Source organism: Pygocentrus nattereri, chromosome 19 (genome assembly GCF_015220715.1).
Source record: "Pygocentrus nattereri isolate fPygNat1 chromosome 19, fPygNat1.pri, whole genome shotgun sequence".
Taxonomy (NCBI): domain Eukaryota; kingdom Metazoa; phylum Chordata; class Actinopteri; order Characiformes; family Serrasalmidae; genus Pygocentrus; species Pygocentrus nattereri.
The window spans coordinates 2,617,489-2,644,937 of NC_051229.1; the positions used below are offsets into that span (position 1 = coordinate 2,617,489).

General features: G+C 42.5%; 1 protein-coding gene across 7 annotated transcripts in view; it reads right to left on the minus strand.

Moving 5' to 3' along the window:
• Positions 1–27,449, minus strand: part of clcn2a (chloride channel, voltage-sensitive 2a) — a 144,986-nt gene that overhangs the window by 59,447 nt on the left and 58,090 nt on the right. For all 7 annotated transcript variants that reach the window (XM_037547704.1, XM_037547707.1, XM_037547706.1 and 4 more), the window contains exons 2-5: positions 25,130–25,283; positions 9,189–9,320; positions 6,830–6,958; positions 6,225–6,358 (exon numbers count right to left, since the gene is read on the minus strand). In XM_037547704.1, coding sequence (XP_037403601.1) covers positions 6,225–6,358; positions 6,830–6,958; positions 9,189–9,320; positions 25,130–25,283 — 549 coding nt within the window. The remainder of the gene's footprint in view (positions 1–6,224; positions 6,359–6,829; positions 6,959–9,188; positions 9,321–25,129; positions 25,284–27,449) is intronic.

The following is a 27,449-nucleotide window of genomic DNA, read 5'->3' on the forward strand; positions in this document are numbered from 1 at the left end:
TAAAAAGTGATTTCAGAGCCACTCGGTTCTCCCTGATGGAAACTGTTTACCTTCAGTGTTTTGTGCTTCTGATCATTTTAATAGACGTCAGCGTCACTAATTAATGACGTTCTATTAAAAGACTGGTTTACCAAGAGAGACGCTGGAGGACTTTCACCTGAAATGAGTTCATGAAGCCAGTCTGGTTATAAAAATGATAACAGGACATCAGAGCCAGAATTACTCTTTTAGTACTTTTACTTTATACTTAAGTACATTTGAAGGGAAATACTTTAGTACTTTTACTCAAGTGGAGGTCTAAAGGGAGGAACTTCTACTTTTACTGGAGGAATATTTTACCCTGGGGGTCTCGACTTTAACTCAAGATAAGATAAGGCTTTATTGTCATTCGCATCACATGTGGTACATGAGGTGGAACAAAATAGGGCACTCAAGGTCCCAGTTAAACTCCCAAAAGTAACAAACAATAAATAGAAGGTGCAAATAAAGGGGTGCAAATAACAGCAGCATGAGTACGAGGTAGAAGGTGTACATCTTAATACTGGTGATGTATAAAGTGATGTATAAAGTGACATGTGTAGGGGTGATATAGTGGAGGGGTGATATAGTGGAGGGGTGATATAGTGGAGGGGTGATATAGTGGAGGGGTGATATAGTGGAGGGGTGATATAGTGGAAAGGTGATATAGTGGAGGGGTGATTATAGTGGAGGGGTGATATAGTGGGGGGGTGATATAGTGGAGGGGTGATATAGTGGAGAGGTGATATAGTGGAAAGGTGATATAGTGGAGGGGTGATATAGTGGAGAGGTGATATAGTGGAGAGGTGATATAGTGGAGGGGTGATATAGTGGAGGGGTGATATAGTGGAGGGGTGATATAGTGGAGAGGTGATATAGTGGAAAGGTGATATAGTGGAGGGGTGATATAGTGGAGGGGTGATTATAGTGGAGAGGTGATATAGTGTAGGGGTGATATAGTGGAGAGGTGATATAGTGGAAAGGTGATATAGTGGAGGGGTGATTATAGTGGAGGGGTGATATAGTGGGGGGGTGATATAGTGGAGGGGTGATATAGTGGAGAGGTGATATAGTGGAAAGGTGATATAGTGGAGGGGTGATATAGTGGAGGGGTGATTATAGTGGAGAGGTGATATAGTGTAGGGGTGATATAGTGGAGGGGTGATATAGCGGAGGGGTCATATAGTGGGGCCACTGGTTCAGTACAGCAGCAGAGATGAATCAGTGGACGTGAAGTGCCGTTGCAGTGACGTCTAACTGGAGTTTAAGAGTCTCACGGCTTCAGGGAAGAATCCGTTCCTCAGTCTGGTTGTTTTACTCTTAATGCTCTGCAGCCTCCTGCCTGAAGGGAGCGGGACAAAGAGTGTGTGTGCTGGGTGGGTGGGGTCCTTCATGATGCCAGTGGCCCTTTTCCTGCATCTGGAGGTGTAAATGTCCATGGTGGTGGGAAGGCTGACTCCAACAGTCCTCTGTGCTGCCTTCACCACCCTCTGCAGAGCTTTCCTCTCCGCCGCAGAGCAGCTTCCGTGCCACACGGTGATGCTGGAGCACAGAACGCTCTCCACCACACATCTGTAGAATGAGGTGAGGACTGAGCTCCTGAGGAGGTGAGTCCAGCACACCTCAACCGTCTGAGGAAGTGGAGGCGCTGATGTGCCTTCCTGATCAGGCTGAAGTGTTATTACTCCAGGTAAGATTGTTACTTAGGTGTACGCCCAAGTACCTATAACTGGAGACCACTTCCACTGCAGATCCAGGTATGTGGTTGTGCACTTCGTCCGCCGCTGAATGTTTAGATATTACTCCACTCTGACTCACTAATCTTGGGTTTAAACTTTAAACACACAAATCTGGCCAAGCTTCTTTTGTTAAAGAACCCAGTACAGTGATATACATATGCATTCTGCTGACTGAGCCAGGCGCCAGCAGGTCACATCCTGGACTTCAAACTAAAATGTATATTTTTAAAACTCTGTTGTTTACAGTTTTGTTTGAACAGTTTATTTTATAAAGTTTGCCCATAAAGGTTCTACACTGCCTGTAAAATGCTGAGTTTAGATGATAACTGAATCCTAATACCTGATTGGACGGAGCTGAAACTTTATTTCCATATAAATGCATTACAAAGAAAGATTTTTCACTTTAAATCATGTGGCTTCATATTAAACTCACACAACCAGTTTATTCATGTCAGCATGAAATCTTTCACCTTAGAATCTCACATTTCACTTCTTTGGGGAAAAAGTGGTTTTATGTAGCTTTCCCACATTTCTACAACAGTTGAAGTTGAGTCTGAAATCTTATCATAAAGGCTCGGTTACGATGACAACTCCACCTACAAGCTGAAAAATGATGGTTCTTTAGAACATGAAAGAACATGGTTGTATGTAGAACCCTTTGCATGATTAAATGGTTCTTAGCATGGTGAAATGGTATTTCAGACTGATGGAGAATGTGCTCCAGATGGCTCAATATAGAACCTTTTTGAAAAGGGTTCTACATAGCACCAAGCTTGCATGGTAACAATAGCAGGAACCTTTTTGGTGCTATATAGAAACATTGCTTTCACTAAAGAAGCCTTGAAGAATCACCTTTGTTAAGAGTGACAGACTGGATTTCAGACAGTAGATATTAAAGAATAACAGTTCCTGACACATCATTAACTCCAGATAAGAAAACAGTATCACCCAAGCATGCTAACTTGATGGTGGTGAATAATGAGGAGACGTAGCTGAACGTGTGTCTGTTTATTAGTAACATTAGTGCGCTCGGCTAAAGCATTTGGGAAATGGAGACTGAAACTGAGAAGCGGCGACTCCAATAAACAGCTCACAATATTCACAACTTGCAGTTTTCGTACATCAGTAACTTTAGCTGTCTGGCTAACTAATTTGATTATCTTGATTATGTATTTCCATTTTAGCTGAGTGCATATATGGTCGGTTGCTAGGCAACAGACATGACAGGTGATTATCGACCTAGATAGAGCAGGTTAAGACTTCCTAACTAGAGATAAGATGCTGTAAGATGAGAGAAAATTCCTAAATTAAGATCAGATCTGCTTCTATAATACAAAATTGTGAGCAATCATATCTTGACCTGTGAGATCTTAAAGCAAAAAGGAATGAAATTTCTATAATATGGCCCCTGCCTTAACTTACACACTGATGTTTGGAAGGCTGAGAGTTCTCCACAAGGTGGTGCCATTGGTACTCAAGTACATTTAAATGCTTGACAAACAGCACCACTTTTATGAGTGATGGTGTCCTTGTTAAACCTCTGTTTTGGAGGCCTTTTTGACCATATATTTTATCTAAAGAGATCCATACAAATTCATTCAAATGTTTTTCCAAATAAAGTGAATTATGCCTCATTAACATATGCAAATTAATATGTGCTATGACTGTGGTTAATATCATCTTAACATAAGCAGGCACAATATAAATAAACAGAAAAGGGTGAAATAGAAAAGCACTGGATTTACAAATCGTCATTTATTATGCTCCAAATAGTCTGTCATTTTTGCAGGGTAATAGATTCTTGTATGTGAAGAATCTCTTGCAGAGGCACCAAAAATGACTGGGCATGATGGTCATTTGCAGATGATATACACAAACATCACCATCAGCACCATTTTTCATCACAGTCGGTGTGCTTCTCCTCCGCCTCAAGCTGATTTCAAACTGGGCTGAGAGTTCCTTCAAACCTCTGAGAACATCAGGAGGGAACACCTGTTTTTGAAGCCATCAGTGACACCATGAAATCAGCTTGAGGCACTGCATCCTAGGGAGGCACAAGCAAGCAGGATACTTTCTGGGTGACTTTGTAAGATTCTCAAAGGCTAGAGGGCGCTGTCAACTGAGTCCAAAATGAATGGGTTGATAAGGAGCATTTGAGCAAAATCATAGTTTATAAATGCTTAAATATGTAAAATAATATAATCGTTTCCTGAACAGCATAAAACATTTTAACAACTGTGATATTTTAAAGAACTTTTAAACTTGAGTTATAGCATCAGTAACGCTAACCAATCAGCTCTCAGCAGCAGTAACGCTAACCAATCAGCTCTCAGTAGCAGTAACGCTAACCAATCAGCTCTCAGTAGAAGTAACGCTAACCAATCAGCTCTCAGTAGCAGCAACGCTAACCAATCAGCTCTCAGTAGCAGCAACGCTAACCAATCAGCTCTCAGTAGCAGCAACGCTAACCAATCAGCCCTCAGTAGCAGTAACACTGACCAATCAGCTCTCAGCAGCAGCAACGCTAACCAATCAGCTCTCAGCAGCAGTAACTCTAACCAATCAGCTCTCAGTAGCAGTAACGTTAACCAATCAGCTCTCAGTAGAAGTAACGCTAACCAATCAGCTCTCAGTAGCAGTAACGCTAACCAATCAGCTCTCAGTAGCAGCAACGCTAACCAATCAGCTCTCAGTAGCAGTAACGCTAACCAATCAGCCCTCAGTAGCAGCAACACTAACCAATCAGCTCTCAGTAGCAGTAACGCTAACCAATCAGCTCTCAGTAGCAGTAACACTAACCAATCAGCTCTCAGTAGCAGCAACACTAACCAATCAGCTCTCAGTAGCAGTAACGCTAACCAATCAGCTCTCAGTAGCAGCAACACTAACCAATCAGCTCTCAGTAGCAGTAATGTTAGCGTCCTGCCCGTTAGCTGTAGGATTAATGAAACGTGCCGCTGAGATTTCTTTGATTTTCAGTGAACTCCGTCCTCCTTTCTGAAATTAAAGGAAAAGTTCTGCTTCTGTGATTAGAAACTATTTTAACTTTCGTTTTTAGCCGTGACTGGCAACCTGTCCAGGGTGTGTCCTGCCTTTCGCTCAATGACAGCTGGGATAGGCTCCAGCACCCCTGCGACCCAGAAGGAGAAGCGGATTAGAAGGCGCGCGCGTGTGTGTGTGTGTGTGTGTGTGTGTGTGTGTGTGTGTGTGGCTGTTTAGCTCCATTTACTCCCATACATTGAAGACTCACTCGAGGGCGCCCTCTGGTGTTTTGCAGTCCTGTTTAGACCTAAAGGGGAAGCAGGAAGAGGCCAGACTCCTCATAAACCGGCTCCGACTGAACCTCTCCCCCCATTATAACTCCCAGCCCCACCCCTAATCAGACGAACCACTGCCAAGAGCAAGTTCTTTCTGTCCTACAGGAACCTCGATCTCAGTCCCCCTCTAGTTAACCAAGGGCCCTTCGGCTACTAAAACAGGAAGCTGGATGTGCTTTCGTTCCTAAAGGAACAGAACCAGAGAGACAAAATCAACAGGTCAATAAATTTATGCGCACATTTTCACACCGACCTTTACATCGATCCCGTCACCGACAGCAAGTGACTGAAGTGCCCTTGAGCAAGACACCTAACCCCCAACTGCTCCCCAGACGCTGTGGATAGGGCTGCCCACCGCTCCGGGCAAGTGTGCTCACTGCCCCCTAGTGTGTGTGTTCACTAGTGTGTGTGTGTGTGTGTGTTGTTTCACTGCACTGATGGGTTAAAATGTGGAGGTGGAATTTCCCCGTTGTGGGACTAATGAGGGTCACTTAATCTAAATATGTTTTTTACAGCCATTAAAGCCTGTAAACGGTGGAAAAGCAGCTCATCTCACCTTTTTCTCCTCCGTCTGGCTCTAATAACGAAGCTGAGAGCTGATCAGAGTTAATGATCTTCTCAGAGAAGCTCGTTCTGCTCGTTAGTTTGTGCTGATGATGCAGCGATTCAGTCACGTGACGTTATGTAGTAGGAGGAGCTCATGAGGGTCAGTTCAGGCCGGTTCATCACATTAATGACAGATTTGAGTCACTTAAACAAATGTGAACAATGATGTCAGAGATCGGCTTTGAGCAAAAAATCAGATTTAAACAATAAGATTTTAATGTGAACAGGTCCGATTTAAAAAGATCAGATTTGTGTCTGCACACAGCTCTGAAAACATCAGGGCAAACCAGACTTCTGCAAATTTAGGCTGATGTTAATGTAGCCTTTGGCATTTTGGCACAAAGCAGGTAAAAGTGGCCCAATAGAAGATAGAAGTTAATAGAAGAGCACTTGTCACAGCAGAGTCATAGCCTCTCTGTCTTACTCTGCGCTGACGCCGCAATACACTGTGACAGATCATGTATCGTGAAAAACTCTGATGTATTGTGATATTAAATGTTTTCCATCTTTATAAGAATTTTTCCAGTATGTTCGGCTCACTCACCTCTTTGCCCAGAGGCATGCCGCTGCCCAGCGCGCACGTCAGGCCAATGACTTTGGCCACAAACGTCTTAAAGGTCAGGTACTCTTTCAGCACCACTCCTCGCAGGATGGTCTTCATTTCTGGAATCCCAGAACCTGGAGGAGGAAAACAGGGGATGAACAGAGGACAGGGGAAAAAAAAAAAAGAGAATATTATTCCATTTCTACTCTATTCCGTGTCTACGCTGTTGTTGAAAGGCCTGTAATCCCTTTTCATTTAATATTTAGATGTTTTACTCGATATTTCACGTTTCCACGACAACAAGAAGTTATTAAATTATACTGTAATGATCTTTTTATATCACTTTCTTGTCAGCGTATCTACCTCGAGATTTGATTACGACTTCATTCGGGAAAGTCTATCCCTCTGGTCATTACTTTGGACACATTCCTTATTTTTTTACAGCCTGTAATGAAGTATTGAAGGCTGTGAAGTACATTTCCAGCTTCATATTAGAATCGTGTGATAGATTTATCTTTAACAAAACTGCATTTCCACTTTTGAAAACAGAGATTTCCAATGTTCGAACAGGACGGTGTATGTAGGAGTGTGTATGCGTATCTCACCCACAGCCTGCGGTGCGAGTATCTGTGTGAACCCCGCAGAGAAGGTGATGAGGACCACAGGGTAGGTGACCCAGGCCAGATACTGCAGCAGCATGTTACTGTCCAGGCCTCCATACATCCACTTCTGTGCTACAGACACAACCACACATGCAGCATATTATACTTCCATATAAGCATAAATATTACATCATGAAAATGTCAATTATGCACATTTTTGTATCCAAGGACCAGTCCCATTATTATTATTATTATTATTATTATTATTATTATTATTATTATTATTATTATTATTATTCTCCAGTGTCACCCCTTGGAGCTGAGCTACAGGGCAGTGGTTGAGATCTTCCCTCTGAAATGAGACCCTCTAATAAAAGGGCATCACTTCATTAACAGCTACCAGCGCCGCTCTGTAGGCGACCCTGCCCGTCTGCAGGGACAGCAGAGGAGGGGAAAGTTCAGCTCCTCACTGCTGGGCTTTAGTTACATTTAGGGATCATACGCCTTCAAAGAGGGGGGCAGTTATTTATTATCACCCCCCCCTAATTCTTCAGTGATGTGAAGCTGAAGGCAGAGATTCTCCAGATTCTTGGTCAAATTTTCCTGTTCCACCTTAAATGGAGCAGCAGTTACATTCTGGCAACTCAGGTATTTAAGGTAGAATGGGTAATTTAGCGAGCTAGCTACCGAGACATCAGCACTACTAGAGATTATTGCTTGCTATGAGGAAAAGGACCAAAGGACCAAAATACACTGAAACATTAAACTTAAGGTTAATTTTAGAATTAGGTTTAGGTTTTAGAATGAAGTTAGGATTAGGTTTAGGTTAGATTTAGGTTAAGATAAAACAGTGGTTACTGCAATTTTTTTTAAAGTTGGTTTTTTTGTGGGTTTCTTTGGTCACTTGTTTTTTTTCCTCATATCTCTGTTTGGGGTCTCTGAAAAACCTCCGTTTGGGGGGGGGGGGGGGGGGGGTCATGTAGCCCCAACACTTCACCCCACCCCTCTATCCCAACAAGAATTGGGACACCCCACCCCTAGACAAGAATGTGCAAAACAGAGGGGCTGGGGCGAGGGGTGGAATGGGATTCTGCCCAAGTTCATATTTTTCTTAATAACCTCTGAAAATCCCAGGCTTATTACATACTAAGGCTTATTATTCAGTAACTACAGGGACATCAATGCAAACTGGTTGAGCTACTCTTAGATTATAGAGGTGGGCCTGGGCATGCAAGGGGTTAATCTGTCACCCCAAGGGGGCCCTATTCCCACATACTTTGGGCTACCGTCATGATCTCTGCCTCATTTGAAAGGAAACGCTCTTGGGTTTTACTGACTCATGGTAACAGAGTCTGGAATGGGGGACTTTATCTCCTCCTGACTCAGATCTCTACACTGCTCTCTGACTCGTGCCGTGTTGTCAGACCACGTTTTGGATGGTGGCGTCTCTGTGGAGGTGGAGAGGCTCTGAAGGTGAGGACACACAGACCTGCCAGCGTTCACTGATTCGGGGCTGATGTTGGAGATGAGACGGTCGTAACTGCTGTGAATAACGATCATAAAATAATTCATGGGAATCAAATCCTGAGAATTCCCGATTTCTAACTGTATATCGCGTTACGGTATTGCTGGGCAACTTGATGCATAAAAGTGATGTATGTATGTTCTTCAGATTGATGGAGAACGTGTTGTATTTGGTTCTATATATCACCAAAATGGGTTCTTTTGCTACAAGCTTGGCATTAATCGCAGAACCCTTTTAGTACTATGTAGAGCCCTTTTCAAAAACCATCTACAGCACATTCTCCATCAATCTGAAGAGCCACTTCACATGCAAAGGACCATTTAAGCATGCAGATGGTTCTTTGAGTGTTCATGGTTCTATAGAGAACCACTGTCTGTACTAAAGTTCTTGAAGAACCATCTTTTTTTAGGAGTGTACAGTGATCTAGGAAAGGCAAATTAATATAATAAACAGACCACATCTCAAATTATTTCATAATACACATGCTGTGCATCACACTCTCTCTCAGAGAACCAAACACCATCTGTTCTAATAGCATCAGTCAAATAACTGGTGAATTGCTGGTTAATCAGTTCACCATTTACACCCCTAATACTGAGGTATGCTGTGATATTGCAGTTCAACATCACAAAATAGCTCAATATAATGTCACACCTATAATATATCATGCAGTGCTGGTCACTGCATCTAAAACCAGCATCTAAAAACATGCGACACGGGAGCACATGACTGGAGAAACTTAGTCTGGCCCTAAAAATTCACCCCCTGTAATATGAGGAAGCTTTAAAGCAGATAAGAGCCTGCCCATTACTTCCACCGTCCACCGCTCTCCCTCACCTTGCTGGCAGAAGGCGATGGTGTAGTCCATGACCCAGCTGACCAGAGCCATGACGAGCCCCAGGAGGATGAGGAAGATCCAGTCTTCACCAACCCGGGAAATCAGGAATCTCTGACAGCGAGATGTACACACTGCGGGAAACACACAGGGGTCATGTCCAAACATATCTCCATTTTTTGGTCATATTACATACTAATATCCTGATACTAACTCAACCTTGTCCTCAGGCTGGCAAAAGGGCTTTTAGTCATTAAAAGTGATATTGCCTTTAATATCTTACGATCTATTATTTTGACCTAACATCACGTTTGAATTGTCTGCTGGTGTTTTTAAACAATAAACATTAAAGTGTTTGCACTCAGTATTATCAGCTGTTTATTAAGACTACTATAGCTACTATAGGTTCTACTGTGTCATACCCTAAACTTACCTAGTCCTAACCTTAAACTTCAACTAATTAGCTAAATCCTAACCCTAGCCTAAATCCTAACCTTAATTTCAACCAAAACATTAAGCAAATTATAAACCTAATCCTAATCCTAACTTCACCCCAAAACCTAAAAATAATCCTAACCTCACTCTAAAACCTAAAGATAGTTCTAAACATAATCATAACCTAAACCTAATCCTAACCTCACTAAAACCTAAAGATAGTTCTAAACATAATCATAACCTAAACCTAACCTCACTAAAACCTAAAGATAGTTCTAAACATAATCATAACCTAACCATAACCTCACTCTAAAACCTTAAGATAATTCTAAACCTAATCCAAAACCTAATCCTAACCCAAACCTCACCTCGAAACCTAAACCTAATTCTAAACCTAAATCCTAACCTAAACCTAATTTCACCCCAAAACCTAAACCGAATTCTAAACATAATCCTAATAAACTTAATCCTAACTTCCCTGTAAAATCCAAATCTAATCCTAAACCTAATCCTAACTTCACCCAAAGACCTATGTAACAGTGTCACAGAGATCAGATGCTTGCGGACATTAAAAGAGGCATAAGTTTTAATGTTGACATCCACAACCAAAATCTTAATCCAGAGACAGAAAGGTCAAAACACAGAAAGGGAATAGCGGAAGCAGACAAACCAAAGGGGCAGTCCAATGTCCTCCTAATTCACACGTGAGGGTCCGAACACAAAGGTAGAATCGCCAGAGCAAACAGGTCCAACGAGGAAAGCCAAAAACAGAGCAGCACAGATCGTTCAGAAGAACGCTCAGTAGCTGCCACGCAACCTCACAACGAACCTGAAGCCCGGGCTTAAATACTGACTACAAACAACATGTGATCAACACACAGGTGGAACCAGTCAATAATCAGGTGATTGTGAATGCTGATAGGGGCGTGGGGGAAGATCTGGAGTCAGCTGATCTCCCAATGTATTCTGGGAGATCGAGTCTTGAGAGGAAGCAAGAAGTGATGGTTGACTGTGAATTCCCAGGTGATTCTGGGAAATCGAGTTTGTTTCCTTAGCAGACGTGACAACCTAAACCTAATTCTAAATCTAATCCTGACCTAGACCTAATCTGAACTTCACCCTAAAACCCAAACCTAATTCTAAAACTAACTTAAACCTAGCCTTAATCCTAACTTCACTCTAAAACCTAAACCTAATTCTAAAATGAACCTAATCCTAACTTCACTCTAAAACCTAAACCTAATTCTAAAATGATATTATAATATTTGTTAAATATTGAGGAAACATGAGGAATTCGGAATATTAACTGTATTATGACATCATTTTTAATATTAAACAGCTTTACTCTACCGGTAGAGGCAAGGAGGCAGGATACAAATGCAAGTTGCTTTTATTCAAATTAGAGTGCTGAAACTGAGAGGCAGAAATTTGAAAAACAGTCCATGACGAAAACAAAACCAAACCACAAGATGAACGAAAACAAGTTACAGAGTACATCCACGATGCAAGCCAGAGACCGAACAAACACAGGGGTATAAATACATTGAGGGGAAACGAGAAACACCTGGGAATAACGAGGGGCGGAGCAAAGACAGGTGGAGTAGATAACAAGGGGGCAGGACCAGGGAGGAGACCCAGAACCACAAAAGCACATGGCACAAGAAAACAAAGGCCCATGGCTACCAAAGAGGGGAAGACACAGACACACTCAGTAGCCACGTTTACATGCAGCCTAATAATTCGTTAATAATCAGACTAATAGCTCAATTGGAATAAAATATGTCCATGTAAACACCTCAATCAGAATAGTCTAGTCTGATTTAAACCATTCGTAATAAAGTTTCAATCCAATCGAGGTGGATAATTCTGTAAATAATCTGTTAAATAGGAGAATAATATCCATGTAAACTCCTGTATCCGATTACATTCCCTATCGGAAAGTTTACGTCCGTTCTGCATGAGCGTCGCGTCACAGTGAGAGTTTATACCGTTCAACACGGCGGAGCAGAAACTGGTCTGCAGAGGAGACGAAGTTCATGCTCTGATCTTTAAAAGACGGCGGCGGGACGGACGTCCAGCTTATGCGTCTCAGAGCACGACGTCTTCCTCTCGGCCTTCTTTAATAAGGTCGTGTGAAGGACGTTTTCCTGAGTCTGACGTCATTTTAAAGAAGTTAAAAACACAATCACTGCTCACTGCTGCTCATCTCACTCTGACTGGACCTTACGTGATGATCGCTGCCATGGTAACGCTTATTCCAAATGTTTCTCCATGCATTCACATCATTTTGCATCGGATTACTTATCGTGGGCATGTAAACAAAGATTTTCCATCGGATTGTTGAATAAAGTGAGCATAAACACGGTCTGAATCTGTAATCGGAATTGATTACAATCTTTGCATGTGAACACAGCCAGTGGGACGAAGGGGGAATCCATGACTTTTACAGTCATTTGGGGTTCTACAGTCTACATCCACAGTTTTTTTCTTTACATTGACTCCAAACGTCTGACTGGTAGACCATCTGACACATAATTCTGTTTTCAATCAAGTCAGAGGACAGAGAGTGAGCGCGAGGGAAAAGTCAATACTCCGTCAGGGCGGCCTAGTTAAGGGCAACACAGAGCGAAGCAATTATCAGCAGCCAGCAGTGAGCAGACACACTGCGAGTAACGAGACCCACAACCGGCCGTCCAAAGCGGCTCTCGCTCAGAGAGGTGGGAAATGAGAGAGTGGATATGAAACGACAGATTCAGAGGAGGACAGAACTGCAGACACAGTAGGACAGTAGCTGAAGTGTATGCACATATATATGCTGGCATGTGTCAGTGAAGATAAGCCGGATGCCCCTTCACTGACCAGACATTCTGCAGCAAACACCCACATTCAAATGTCTGCAATCGGTTTAAAGAATAATTCTACAAAATTTCTACACAATAAACTGGCTAAGATGTAAATAAAGTCGTTCAGAGTGGTTTGGTGTGAAATGCTCAGATCTAGAGAGTTAGAGCTCTTCACAGTGGCGGTGATGGGAACCAGACGTCCTCCTCTAAAAGCTCCTCACAGAAAGTTCCTACATGAAATAGTTATGAATTCACGGCCTGATGTCTGAGGCGCTGAGTGCGTCTACATGCACCTAATAATCCCATCATTATTATCGGATTTCTGCAGTTATCTGATTATTAAGTGGTCGTGCAAACAGCGCACTGATTTTTCTGGAGATGAGGAAAATCGACCTGATGTGATTAATATGCTTAACTGCCTCAGTGATCCTGGAACAACTGCTTTTTAACACGAAGGACAAAGAGGCACAATGACTCTGAACATGTCTGCGGCACTGTTTGTGAGAAGGAGCGCTGAACACAAAGGAGCAACAAAGGAAAGTCGGAGTATTGCACCTGAGAATTATGCTCTCAGCATCTTCCCTTTTCATGTTCACAGATCTTCTGGAAGTTTCTTCAAAGCAATTTTCCAAACTGCTTTTTCTTTTAGCACCTGAGACTCAACTTTCAGTTTCTCTAAAGAGTTTCTATCTGCCTTGTTCTTTCCTCCGTGTTTACCACTGACTGACACATGATCTGGGTGGATCTGTATATCAGCGCCTCGGCATTCTGATCAGCCAGTTTACCGCTGACGTTAAAACAGCAGATCCAATTCAGCTCATCCCAAAAGTGTTCAGTACTGCTTTCTCACTCCAACTCATCCCAAAAGTGTTCAGTACTGCTTCCTCACTCCAACTCATCCCAAAAGTGTTCAGTACTGCTTCCTCACTCCAACTCATCCCCGAAGCGTTCAGTACTGCTTCCTCACTCCAACTCATTCCAAAAGTGTTCAGTACTGCTTCTTTACTCCAACTCGTCCCAAAAGTGTTCAGTACTGCTTTCTCACTCCAACTCATCCCAAAAGTGTTCAGTACTGCTTCTTTACTCCAACTCGTCCCAAAAGTGTTCAGTACTTCTTCTTTACTCCAACTCGTCCCAAAAGTGTTCAGTACTGCTTTCTCACTCCAACTCATCCCAAAAGTGTTCAGTACTGCTTTCTCACTCCAACTCATCCCAGAAGTGTTCAGTACTGCTTCCTCACTCCAACTCATCCCAGAAGTGTTCAGTACTGCTTTCTCACTCCAACTCGTCCCAAAAGTGTTCAGTACTGCTTTCTCACTCCAACTCGTCCCAAAAGTGTTCAGTACTGCTTTCTCACTCCAACTCGTCCCAAAAGTGTTCAGTACTGCTTTCTCACTCCAACTCATCCCAAAAGTGTTCAGTACTGCTTCCTCACTCCAACTCATCCCAAAAGTGTTCAGTACTGCTTTCTCACTCCAACTCGTCCCAAAAGTGTTCAGTACTGCTTCCTCACTCCAACTCATTCTGAAAGTGTTCAGTACTGCTTCCTCACTCCAACTCATCCCAAAAGTGTTCAGTACTGCTTCCTCACTCCAGCTTATCCCAAAAGTGTTCAGTACTGCTTCCTCACTCCAGCTTATCCCAAAAGTGTTCAGTACTGCTTCCTCACTCCAACTCATCCCAAAAGTGTTCAGTACTGCTTTCTCACTCCAACTCATCCCAAAAGTGTTCAGTACTGCTTCCTCACTCCAACTCATCCCAAAAGTGTTCAGTACTGCTTTCTCACTCCAACTCATCCCAAAAGTGTTCAGTACTGCTTCCTCACTCCAACTCATCCCAGAAGTGTTCAGTACTGCTTCCTCACTCCAACTCATTCCAAAAGTGTTCAGTACTGCTTCCTCACTCCAACTCGTCCCAAAAGTGTTCAGTACTGCTTTCTCACTCCAACTCATCCCAAAAGTGTTCAGTACTGCTTCTTTACTCCAACTCGTCCCAAAAGTGTTCAGTACTTCTTCTTTACTCCAACTCGTCCCAAAAGTGTTCAGTACTGCTTTCTCACTCCAACTCATCCCAAAAGTGTTCAGTACTGCTTTCTCACTCCAACTCATCCCAGAAGTGTTCAGTACTACTTCCTCACTCCAACTCATCCCAGAAGTGTTCAGTACTGCTTTCTCACTCCAACTCGTCCCAAAAGTGTTCAGTACTGCTTTCTCACTCCAACTCGTCCCAAAAGTGTTCAGTACTGCTTTCTCACTCCAACTCATCCCAAAAGTGTTCAGTACTGCTTCCTCACTCCAACTCATCCCAAAAGTGTTCAGTACTGCTTTCTCACTCCAACTCGTCCCAAAAGTGTTCAGTACTGCTTCCTCACTCCAACTCATTCTGAAAGTGTTCAGTACTGCTTCCTCACTCCAACTCATCCCAAAAGTGTTCAGTACTGCTTCCTCACTCCAGCTTATCCCAAAAGTGTTCAGTACTGCTTCCTCACTCCAGCTTATCCCAAAAGTGTTCAGTACTGCTTCCTCACTCCAACTCATCCCAAAAGTGTTCAGTACTGCTTTCTCACTCCAACTCATCCCAAAAGTGTTCAGTACTGCTTCCTCACTCCAACTCATCCCAGAAGTGTTCAGTACTGCTTCCTCACTCCAACTCACCCCAGAAGTGTTCAGTACTGCTTTCTCACTCCAACTCATCCCAAAAGTGGTCAGTACTGCTTCCTCACTCCAACTCATTCCAGAAGTGTTCAGTGGGATCTTCACTTCAACACATCGCAACATTGTTCAATAGAGATTAACCACTTAAATTTATTCCAAGGTGTTCAATGGAGCTTCTTCACTCCAACTCATCTCAAAAGGTTCAATAGAGCTTCATCACTCCAACTCATCCCAAAGGTGTAAAATGGAGCTTCATCATTCAAGGTGTTCAATGGAGCTTCATTACACCAACTCATCCCAAATGTGTTCAACAGAGCTTAATCTCTCCAGCTTATCCCAAAGGTCTTCAGTGGAGGTTCAGCTCCTCACAAACCCAACATCTGCAGTGCTTCTGTGCCTGATACAGTCATAGCACACACAGCAGTAGCACTGCAGTGCTGAGAATAGTTCACCTCCTTAATAATATCTGGCAAATGGTGGTCCTGCAGTGGTCCCTTTACAATAATGGGACTGATCAATTGTGCAGCAACAGATGGTCTACAGTGAGTAATTGTAAACCTACCAGGGGCCCCTATAAGGTAAGAATACTTCATAACTCATATAATTTTGAGTCTGGGTTCAGTTCAGGTCTTCAAAACAAACCCCAGAAGCTACACGTGATGGATGTTAAGAGCTCCGTGCTGTTCCTGCACCTGAGGATCTGGCAACCTGCCGTGCTGCTCTCTCTCTGCCGCGCTGTGTGTTTTGACACCTAATTGTTTATTTTATTTTGAGGGATACCCGTGGAAAATGCGCCCAGCCTGTGCTTCCAGCAGCCTGGATCGCAGTGACAGTGATGAGCGCGTGGCAGGGCGCATGCATAATGCAGCAATGCGCAACATGTCCAGGCTATTTATATCCCCAGCCTGCTCCAGGGGGAGGAGGTGAGGCTTGAGCAGCTTGTAGGAGGTGTTGAGACGTGCTACATGACCACTAATGTCAGGCTCTTCACGGCGGGACCGCTGCCAGGAACTGCGCTCTCGTCCACGGCTCCAGAACCACCAGCATTAAGGCAGACAGTTTAAAGCATGACAGTAGTAGCACTTAACTGTAAATGTCTGCGAGCGGTTTTGACAACCTGTCGCCCCATCCAGCTGAGTCTGTTCCACGGATAACGGCTAATTACTCGGGGGAAAGATAGTGGAGTGAGTGAAGGGGGATACATACAGCTCTGTGCAAAAGTCTTAGACACCTAAGCACGTTATTTCAAACCGTTTATCCTGGCAATATGACTGTCTATTGGGATAAAACACAAACACAAAACACAAACGCAGCAAAAATAACACAAATTTCTCGTTTTCAAAAAAAGTAGTTGATATCACGTGACTTCTGATTTCTCCCTGATGCCCACAGCCACCACATGGATGTTGTTCAATTCAATATCCAATCCAATCCAATTCAATTCAAATTCAAATTCAATTTAATTTAACTATGTACTGAACAGCCGAAGCAGACACTGGATGACAACTACAAACAATGCTGGGCTTCCGTGAGGAGAGGTTTCGGAAGGGTAAGACAAACACACTGGCATATGTAAACTCACTACTTATTGCACTAATATCATGTATATTTATTTGTAAACATAATCTCAACAGCTATTTTATCGTAAACAGGAATGTTCAGAGAGTAAAATTAGGCCCAATCAATTTCTAAAGGAAAATTAAAAAGCTCACCATTTACAGAATAACTTGGATTTGGTTCATTAAAGCACCCATATTCTAAAAAATCTAATTTCTTTCTTTTTTTAAATAAAAGATTTAGATTTTGTATGTAAATATTGTTAAAGTTGGTTAAAAACGCCCTCCACACTCCCCAGTCAATACAATATATACGTGGAAACTAAGATGCAAAAAACAGTTGTTTTTGTGACATCACAAAACCCATTTAACAGTATTCAACCCCCCCCCCCCAAGAGTCATCCGATTCATCTGGATTGCGACTAATCCTTCAATATTTTGTATTGTGTCATTTTATTTTAAAAGACTGCCCCCAAATTGAATTCATTTACAGTGATATTGGTTATATGTGAGGAAATATTCCGTGACAAAAATGATTAACTAACAAATGCTGTTTGCATGTGTTCGACCCCTGTGCTGTAGAAGCTCAGAGTTCACAGAAATGAAAAATATTGCCTTAGTGAGGACACAATTAGCTTAAAATAGGCCTCTACCAGTGAATCATTGATTTCTAGACCTTTTAAAAGAAGTTTTAAAAGACCCACCAGAATCAAGTGCCATTGGTCAGACTGTTAATCTAGTGGAAATCTGTGGAAATGAAGACCAAAGAGTAGTCTAAAGAAATTAGAGATAAAGTTACAGACATGCACAAGATACGAAAAGACTACAAAATGATATCTAAGTGCTTGAAGATCTCGGTGAACACGGCTGGACCAGCTTTGAGAAAATAGAAGCTGCATCAAAAAAGCATTGCATCGTACTGTCTAGACAAGGCTATGTCTCAAATATCAGCATTAGAGCAAGAAGGAGACTCTTGAAGGAGGACAGAGTGAGGCCAACAATCACTCTGAAGGAGCGACAGAGTTCAGTAGCTAAGACCAGAGTGAAGGTGCACCAGTCAAGAGCTCTGCATACATCTGACCTGTGTAGGAAGGTGGCTAGAAAGAAGCCACTACTGAAAAAAACCACATCAAAGCACATCTGGGGTTTACCAGAAAGCATCGGAGTGACCCAGTTAAAATGTGGGGTACGTTTTTGTGGTCAGATGAGACTTTTTGACCAAAACTTCAAACGCTATGTGTGGCTCAAATCTGATACAGCCCATTCCACAACAAGTGCCAGCCCAGCAGCGAAGTATGGTGGTGGCAGCATCATGCGGTGGGGATGCTTTTCTTTAGAAGGTATTGGGCATTTTGTCAAAACTAGAGTACAGATGGATGGTTCAAAATACAGGGAGTTACTGCTAGACTATCTGCTTCAGTCTGCCAAAGAACTAAAGCTGGGGAGAAACTTCACCTTTCAGCAGGACAATGATCCCAAACATAAGAATCACTGGATTAATTAGATTAAGAGACCCTTATTAGTCCCACAACAGGGAAATTTCACCTCCACGTTTAACCCATCTGTGAAGTGAAACACCACATACACACTAGTGGGCACACACACACACACACACACACACACTAGGGGGCAGTGAGCACACTTGGGCAGCCCCCAATCCGCAGCACCCAGGGGAGCAGTTGGGGGTTAGGTGTCTTGCTCAAGGACACCTCAGTCACGTACTGTCAGCTCTGGGGATCAAACCGGCGACCTTCTGAGGCTGGTTCCGTAACCTCCAGCCCACGACTGCCCAATTGTTGGTGAATGTTCTACAGTGTCCAAGTTTAAGTCCAGATCTCAAATGAGAATCATTTAGCAATTAAGCTTCGGCAATATATGTAATCCTTATCATTATGAATATAAGTACACAAGGATTTTATGAGGTTAACTTGTTTACTTGATAAGTGATGTTATTTTTACTGCCTTATCCATCTTATGTAGTGAAATTATTTGCCTGCACTCTGGTATTTTTATATCCTTCAAGCATTATTTCTTGGAACAAGTCAGTGTAGGAAGAAAAATTCACTTACAAACTTAAAACATATATTACAGTTTAGAAATAGTTTGATCTAACAATCTCTGAATATTCTTACATTTCACAGTTCATGTACAATTCATTCGTCCTGCATGAATTGTGAAATACACATGAAAACTGACAGACTTTATGACTTTTCTTATTGCAAATTGCATAATTATGTCAAATATTTAGAATATTAAAATGCATGCCGTGAAGAGTACTTCATATATCCAGTTATTACAATAGGACTAAAGCAATGCAATGCCATAATACACTCATATTTACAATCCAGACGTGAAAACAATGCTTATAATACCCATATCTGTACTAATATTTTAAAAGGGACTTTGCATATTCATACGTTTATTTTGGGGGTCTAGCAGAGATTTACAGCTTCAATGTTCCAAAAACATTTTTCTCATACAGATGAATTTGAATTTTTACTGTCTGAAACGCTCTGTTAGAGCTCCTGTGTCTATAAGCCCCGCCTCCTGATGAGCCCAGTGTGCTCTGATTGGTCAGCTCGCACACTCTGTTCTGAATCGTCATCCACTAGAGCGATGTCCTGCTACAAGCTCCGCCCCTACACCGTTGTGTCTATTGTTACAATGCCGTCGGTTCTGCCGTATCAGTTTGATCCAGAATCGATCCCGAAAGTCGGTAGAACGAGCTGGTAGAGCCGATCCATGTTCACAAGCTGGACTGGAGCAGGACGTTTCAGAACGGGAAGGTTTCTCTGTAGCTCTCCGTGTGAGGCGGGCAGTAAGGACTGTGTTACGAGATGATGTCATCCTGTAACAAAGGCAAAGGGCTGGAATTCCAACGAGGCGTCTCAGGCAGCTGAGAAAAGTGGTTTCTGTGGGAGAAAGTTTGTCCCTCTGAAGGGAACGCTGAGCTTTGTGACTTTGCAGAACGTTTACATGCACAAAAAGCTAAAACGCACTAAAAGAAAGGGAAAAAACTAGGAAATCATAATAGGTCTGCTTTAAGGAAAAGTAAATAAAATACTTTTATATTGTAGTCAGGCTAAAATTGATTTTGGATTTTCCGCCCAGTTTTCTCCCCAATTCAGTAACAATTCCACCCACTGGTTAGGACTCCCCCAGTCACAGGATACCACCAGCACTAAGAGGGGGGACAGAAACACGGGCTTCTTCCGAGACCTGTGAAGCATTGATGTGAGTGATGGGGGGGGCGGTTTGATGATGGCTGTAGCATCACCAGGAATCGAACTCGGATAGGGCCAAAGCTTAGACGGTGGCACCACTCAGGAGCAGGCTGAAATGATTTTAAAAAGTAGTTGTTGCCATATGGCAACACCACGCAGTGAAGGGCTTTTAGACCTATTACCCCTACTTAAAATGCTTTCACTTGCAGAGGCATCATCTACTGCACTGTGGCTATTAGAGTCATCGACTCTGAGGCTTCAAAGGGGCTCAACACACTATATATAGAGTGTGTTTATGTATACGTAGCCAGAGAGCGAGCGAGCGAGGGAGATGAAATGCCTCTCCTGCTCAGTAAAAGTCACATTCTGTGTGTAGGTGGTGACTGGATGATGATCCAAATCCCTCAAACTCGTCAGTGACAGGAGCGACAGAGCGCCGTGCGATTTTTCATGCCTTTTCACACCAAGCAGTTCGCACTCAACAGGCTGCATAAGGAGGCGATGATATGGACACAGAAGGTGTGTGGGTCTGTGGAGATTAGCCTAGCCTAGCAGAGGCCAAGAGTCTGCTTCATTTACTCAAAGCCGCCGAGGGAACTCGCGGATGGGCGAGGAACAGCAGGACGTTAGACAGCTGCGTCTGTTTGATGATTTATTACAGTCCACCTTTTAAAAAGGGCCCTTTTTACCTTTATTCATCACAGCAGGCTTTTAGGTGATTCATCCTAACGTGCTGGTAAATAGCTGAGTTAAGGCATTATCTAGGGAAAAAATATGGATTCATATAACAGTTAAATTCTGTCTTTATTTACACAGTCACCACGTCAGTGTTACTGCAGTGCTGAGAATGATCCACCACCCAAATAGTACCTGCTCTGTGAGGGTCCATGGGGGTCCTGACCACTGAAGAACAGGGTAACAGAGTATCAGAGAAACGGATGGACTACAGTCTGTAACTGTAGAACTACAAAGTGCTGCTATACAGTAAGTGTACTAATAATATTAGTGGTAATGAAAGTGAGAAACGGCAATTAAAACTCTGCACATATGTGTTCAAGTACTTTGAGCAGCAGATCAACGGTGAAAATACTGGCTGTGTGGAACTATTTCACAGTTTCTACAAGGAACAATTATAATCTTGGAGATCCACGGTATCCAAGAGCTTCTCCACTGCAGGTTTGATAGCACCTAATAACATCGCTCCATACACAGAACACAGCAAAACAGCAGAAGCAGGAAGGAAAGATGCTGCAGCACCAACTTCGTCGATAGACTCAGTTCATCAAGTGATGAAAACATTCACAAACCACAGACACGCAGAAAAGAATCACTAATCTCTATATGTATTAGAACAGTGCCAGCTCTATCTAATAATCGACATAAGCAGCTGCTATGGGCCCAACGGCTACCAGGGAGCCCCCTAACAACATCTGGGTTGTTAAGTTAAGTCTGTAGTTAAACTTTAACTTATTAGAACCCCAAACAAGCATCTAATCATCAACAATACACAATTTAGCCAGTTGTCAACGTATATAATTTAGATACCTCGTGGTAGTCATCGTCATTAGTTAGCCTGTAATTTTACAGACATCAATCAGCAAGAAAATCCTGCTTCAGAAAAATGACAGAGAGTGATACCAAACAGTAATGTTAACATTATAATACCAAACCACACAAAGGAGGCCCTGCAACCCTTCAAACCATAAAGACATGGGCCACATAGTGGACACTACACTCTTAAAAGAGATGGTTCTTGAAGGGTTCTTTAGTAAAGACAATTATTCTATACAGATCCATGAAACATATGCATGCTTACATGTTTGTCTTTATGGACAAAAGGTTCGTGAGATTGATGGAGGACGTGTTGTATATGGTTTTGCATGGAACCTTTTTGAAAAGGGTTCTAAATAGCACCAACAATGGTTCTTCTGCTGTTATGATGTGAGGCTGTTGTTACAATCATTCAAATTAGTCCAGTTTGTTGGATGCCCAAACAACTCTCTCCTGTAGAGGAAGCTGGATTCTGCAGCTGCACGCTGTAATCTTAACCTTCATTAAGTTAATGTACATAATTTTTTGTTTGCACTCCTGTGTAAATAGCTCTTTTACAGTTTAGGTTTCAGTTTCGGTTTCAGTTTGCATTTGTGCATTCAGTGTATTAATGAAAATAATCCTGAATTGGACCAAAATGATCAGATTGGACTGAATTGTGCTGAAACTAGAGGTGGCAAAAGTGTAATATTGCAATAATTTTTCATGATACACAATGTCACGATGTTTTTTTTCTGGCATCTGATAAATTGGAACAGACGAAGTCATGCTATATGCCAAAAATATTATAAAACCTATGAATACAATGATTTGTATCCAACATTTCACACACTGCGCTGCACTAAATCCAATTAAACAAGACTATTGATCCATTCTTTATAATGAAATATGCAGCTGGGGAGTGTTTTCAAGTACTGATGATGTTCACAATATGCTCATTAAAGCTTACTGTGACACGCTGTGATGTAATTTATGACCACAACGATAAATATTGTCCTATTGCCCAGCCCAGGTTGAAATCTGAGATGATGCACAGAATTCTGTCCTAAAGTAGTTTAACTGAATCCTTGTGAGGTCAGAGATTTACACCCTTAACGCACAAATCCATACAGCAGTTTATTATGGAGTAATAATAAAACCCCTTAATAACAAAGCCTGACTGTGCTCCCTACTGGCAAACACAGAGCACTGCATTATGGGGGTCTGGGGTGGGGGCTGCGGGAATGAAAAAGGCCCCAACAGCTCTGATTGGTTGTGGCTTCCTATCGATGACACAATAAAAATCCCTGCTATAATCACCTTCATAACCAGCATCTGTTACCAAATGCCACCCATCATCACCATCAGCAGCAGGATCAGGGCTCATTTTCTTTATGGCCTTCACAAACACGCTGAAAAAGAGCTGTTCTAATAGAAGAGAAAAGAGCCACACCTGTAGAATCTCAATGAGACACACAAGGACAAGGTTCAAAACGCTCTAGGCAGCCAGACGTGACCGGGATCAGTGGCAGCCAGCGGCCGTTAGAGGGCAGTGTGTCAACGCTGAGCCAGAAAAGCTGCCGTATCTGCAGCACTCGGCCCCCTCACACATCCAACTGATCTGTAAGGCAACAGTCTGCCTGCTATTTCAAGAGATACTGCAAATGCTGGGAGGCTAAGAGTACACGTGAATCTCACACACCAGCCTGCCTAGAGAGAGGGATTAGGGCTGTCACAATAGAGGACTTTGATACTGATACCAGGCGTCACAATGCTAGATACCACACCGATGCTATGGCTGAAAATTAAAAACATGTGCTGTCACCAGAACCCCCTGAAAAATGCCTTTGAATAAAACTGTATGCTTTACAGAAAGTGACTGCCATATCTAATACATACATCTATGTGTATTAGATCAGTGCTGGCACTATCTAATAAGCAACATAAGCAGCTGCTCAGGGCTCCGTGGCCACTGGGGAGCCCCCTAACGACTTCTGGGTTGTCTGCGAGTTAAACTGTAGCTTATTAGAACCTCAAAGAAGCATCCAATCATCAGCAATACACAATTTAGCCACATATAAATGTGCATGATTTACAGCTTGTGATGGTCATTGTCATTAGTTGGCTTGTAATTTTACAGACATCTATCAAACACTATGGTTCTATATGGAACCATGAACATTTGCACGATTAAATGGTTCTTTTCATGGTGAAATGGTTCGTCAGATTGATGGAGGATGTGTAGTATATGATTTTATATAGAACCTTTTTAAAAAGGGTTCTATGCAGCACCAAAAATGGTTCTGCTATTGTTGTGATGTGAAGTTTGTAACAAAGAACCCTTTTTTGGTGCTATATTGCACCCTTTTCAAAAAACGTTACGTTAAAGAACCATCTACAGCACATTCTTTATCAATCTGAAGAACCCTATCACGATGCAAGGAACCCTTTAAAAGGGTTGAGTGCTCATGGTTCTATATAGACCAATCTACAGCATATTCTGCATCAAATTGAGGAAGGCTTTCATGATGCAAAGAACCCTTTAATCATGCAAAGGTTCGTTGTTGTTATATAGTTGTATATAGAACCTTTTTGAAATGCAAAGAACAATGTAAGGATGCAAATGGGCTTTTGAGTGTTTATGGTTCTACGTGGGACCATTGTTTTTATTAAAGAACCCTTGAAGGACCATGGTTTTAAGCATATATTTTTCAACAGCTTTCAAATATATGTATGTATTTATGTATGTATATATATATGTATGTATCTCTCAATGTATATATAATGTTTGTATGTGTGTATGCATGTATTTATGTATGTATGTACGCCTCCAAAGTTCAGTCTTAGAAGCTGGTTGATGATTTTCTGAATCAAACCCATTCAGTGGTGTTGAGGTCTGGACTCTGGGGTGGTCAGTCCATCGTCCAGCTTCTTTGTCTGATGTGTCCGTCTCCTTTTCTCAGTGAGGTTCTTCTCGATCAGCTACACCTCCTTTCAGACCCACAGCGCTGAGTGGTCTTCTCACAGTGGAAGGATGGACAGAAACACCTGTGGATGCTTTCAGATCTGAAGCAGCTTGACCTTCTCCTCTCTCTCAGAGATCAAAGCTTTCAGTGCTGTTTATCTGATGGGGGCAGTTCTGGGGTCGACCAGCTCTTCCAGGTGGTTGTTAGGAGCCACATCGTCTCTGTAGCTCTTAATCATTTCTTGAACTTTCCTTTGACTTTTTGTCCTTCATTATGGAAATGGAATATCTTGTACATAACCTCCTCAGAGACATCTTCTGAGGAATAAATGACTTGCGCTTAATGGCTGTTTGGAAACTAAATGGTTGAAGGATGGGCGCCGTCTTTCGCGCGGTGCTGTATGCAAGCATTGATTTCTCTTGTGTAAAGTGACCTTGAGTCCAAAAAGATGCTATACAAATAAAATCTGTTATGATGACATTGACACTATTATTACTGCTGTATTACTGCAGTATAACTAAAAGGATATTGATTATTACTGCATGTACAACTCCAATACACCCTCTCTCTAATCCCTCTCCTCTCTCAACTCACTCCATTCCTTGCACAAGTCCCTTCATCTGGGTTTTCTGCCCTTTCTTGTCTTTGCTCTGTGTTGATGAGGCTTCAGACAGGATCAGCTGTGTGGTTGGCGCACACACACACACACACACACACACACACACACACACTCACGCTGGCACTTGGCGCACGGATCCTTCTCGTACTCCAGCTGTTCTGGCGTCTGGCTCCGGACACCGGCGGACCGCCGCAGGGCCCCATCCTCGCGCAGGCGTGCCGCTTCCTCCTTGGCGTAGGCGCCCAGCTCCTGGGTGTAGCGGCCATACATCTACAGCACAGAAGGGACAGTCATTAAAGAGCCCATTCTATGCATTCCAGTTTTCCACCCCTAACGTCCATTTAGCTTATTAGCTCTACCTGCACTCATTGGCCACTTTATCAGAAACACCAACCATACAGGTGCACTATGTAAGTTTCAGACTATAGACCAGCTGTTGCTGCACAGTTTATCAGCCCTCTCTCACACACACACACACACACACACACACACACACACACACACACACACACACACACACACACACACACCATCTAAACTGCTTATCCCTCTGGGCCACAGAGGGTTCTGGACCCTATCCCAGCTGTCATTAGACAGAAGGCAGGAAACACCTTGGACAGGTCGCCAGTCCATCACAGGGCAGACAGACAAATACTGCCACACACACAATCACACCCAGGGGCAATTTAGCCTCTCCAGTTGGCCTGACTGCATGTCTTCGGACTGTGGGAGGAAAACGGAGAACCCGGAGGAAACGGGGAGAACATGCAAAAAGATATAATATATAAAAATAAAGATATAATAATAATAAGTGTGTCTCCTGCAATCTAATTCATGTATAAGCTTATTTAAATCAGCAGTTCAAAGTACTGAAAGACACAGATCTGAGCTCTTTACCAGGTCGTAGCATCAAAAAAACCAGCGGTCAGTACACGCAGACCTAAAGAGAGAGATGCCAAACAGTAAGACTAACATTACAACACCAAACCACACAGAGGAGACCCTGCAACCCTGCAAACCACAGAGATATGGGCCACATAGTGGACACTACACTCTTCAAAAAGATGGTTCTTCAAGGGTTCCTTAGTAAAGACAATTGTTCTATATAGATCCATGAACCGTATGCATGCTTACATGTTTCTCTTCATGGTGAAAAGGTTCATCAGATGGATGAAGAACGTATATGATTCTATATATCACCCTAAAGGGTTGGCAAGCCTGTAACCACAGAAGAAACCTTTTCATTTCAAAAAGGTTCCATATAGAACCATATACAACACAGTCTGAATCTTCAATCTGAAGAGCCACACTAAGAACCATTTAAGCATGCCAAACGGTTCTTTGACTTTTCATGGTAGTCTGTTGTTTTTAATAAAGAACCCTTGAAGAAAAGGTTCTACATCTACAGCACATTCGTGCACATTTTCCATCAATCAGAAGAACCCTTTAACCATACAAAGAACCATTTAATCATGCAAAGGGTTTTTGAAGTGTTCATGGTTCTGTATAGAACTGTTTCCTTTACTGAAGAACCCTTGAGAACCCTCTTTTTTAAGAATGTACCACTATGTCCACTCCATCTGTTCATTTTAATATTTCCTAATATGGGTGTGAAGAATAACACACATATCGCTGTTGTCGGAAGAAAACCTCCAAAACGGTGACTTTACAGGAGAAGGAGAAAACCTACTTTACTTTTAATGGAAGTCAATGGAACCAGACGTCTTTCCAAGTCATTTTGGGCCGTTTCTTTTGGTCCATTCATCCTGAAATTTACAGACAATGTAAAGGGAAACAGGCGTTTTCAAAATATGTCAAGAACTGAAAAATGGAAATGTGAGGTTTTCTTCCGACAGCAGCGAAATACTCCACTAAACTCTATTTCAAAAAAAGTTAAAAGAACATTCTTTTAATGTTGCACTTAGAATGTGTTGAGAGAACCTTTACATGATGTTAGCCAGTTGTGGGAACGTCCCCTGTTAGCTGGAACTGCCCAAACATCCTTATAGAGCGTAACTGCTTATACCCCACAGTTCTACATACAGTATAAGTGGATACAGCAGGTGATGCGGTAACGACCCTCTTGACATCTCAAATGAACGGAAGCCGTCTGAGGCCTCTTAAGAGCAGCCTGCTGGGTAGAGGTGATCAGGTTCACATGAAAAGCACCTTGAAAGGCTGGTTTCAGAGACGTTTAGGGGTTTAGAGTCACGAAGCAGGTGCACCAACGAGCACAAATGGCGTGTATTTTTATGAACATAGTTATTTCACATGGATTTAGGTCTATTTACACATCCAGGCAAATCTGCTGGGATCTAATTAGCACAAAAAACAAAAGCAGAAATTGAAACCCAGTCAAAAACAGTAGAAAACATCCTAGATTACAATGCTAAGGGCAACTTGAGCACATCTCGGTGGGCTGCAGAGCTAAACAGC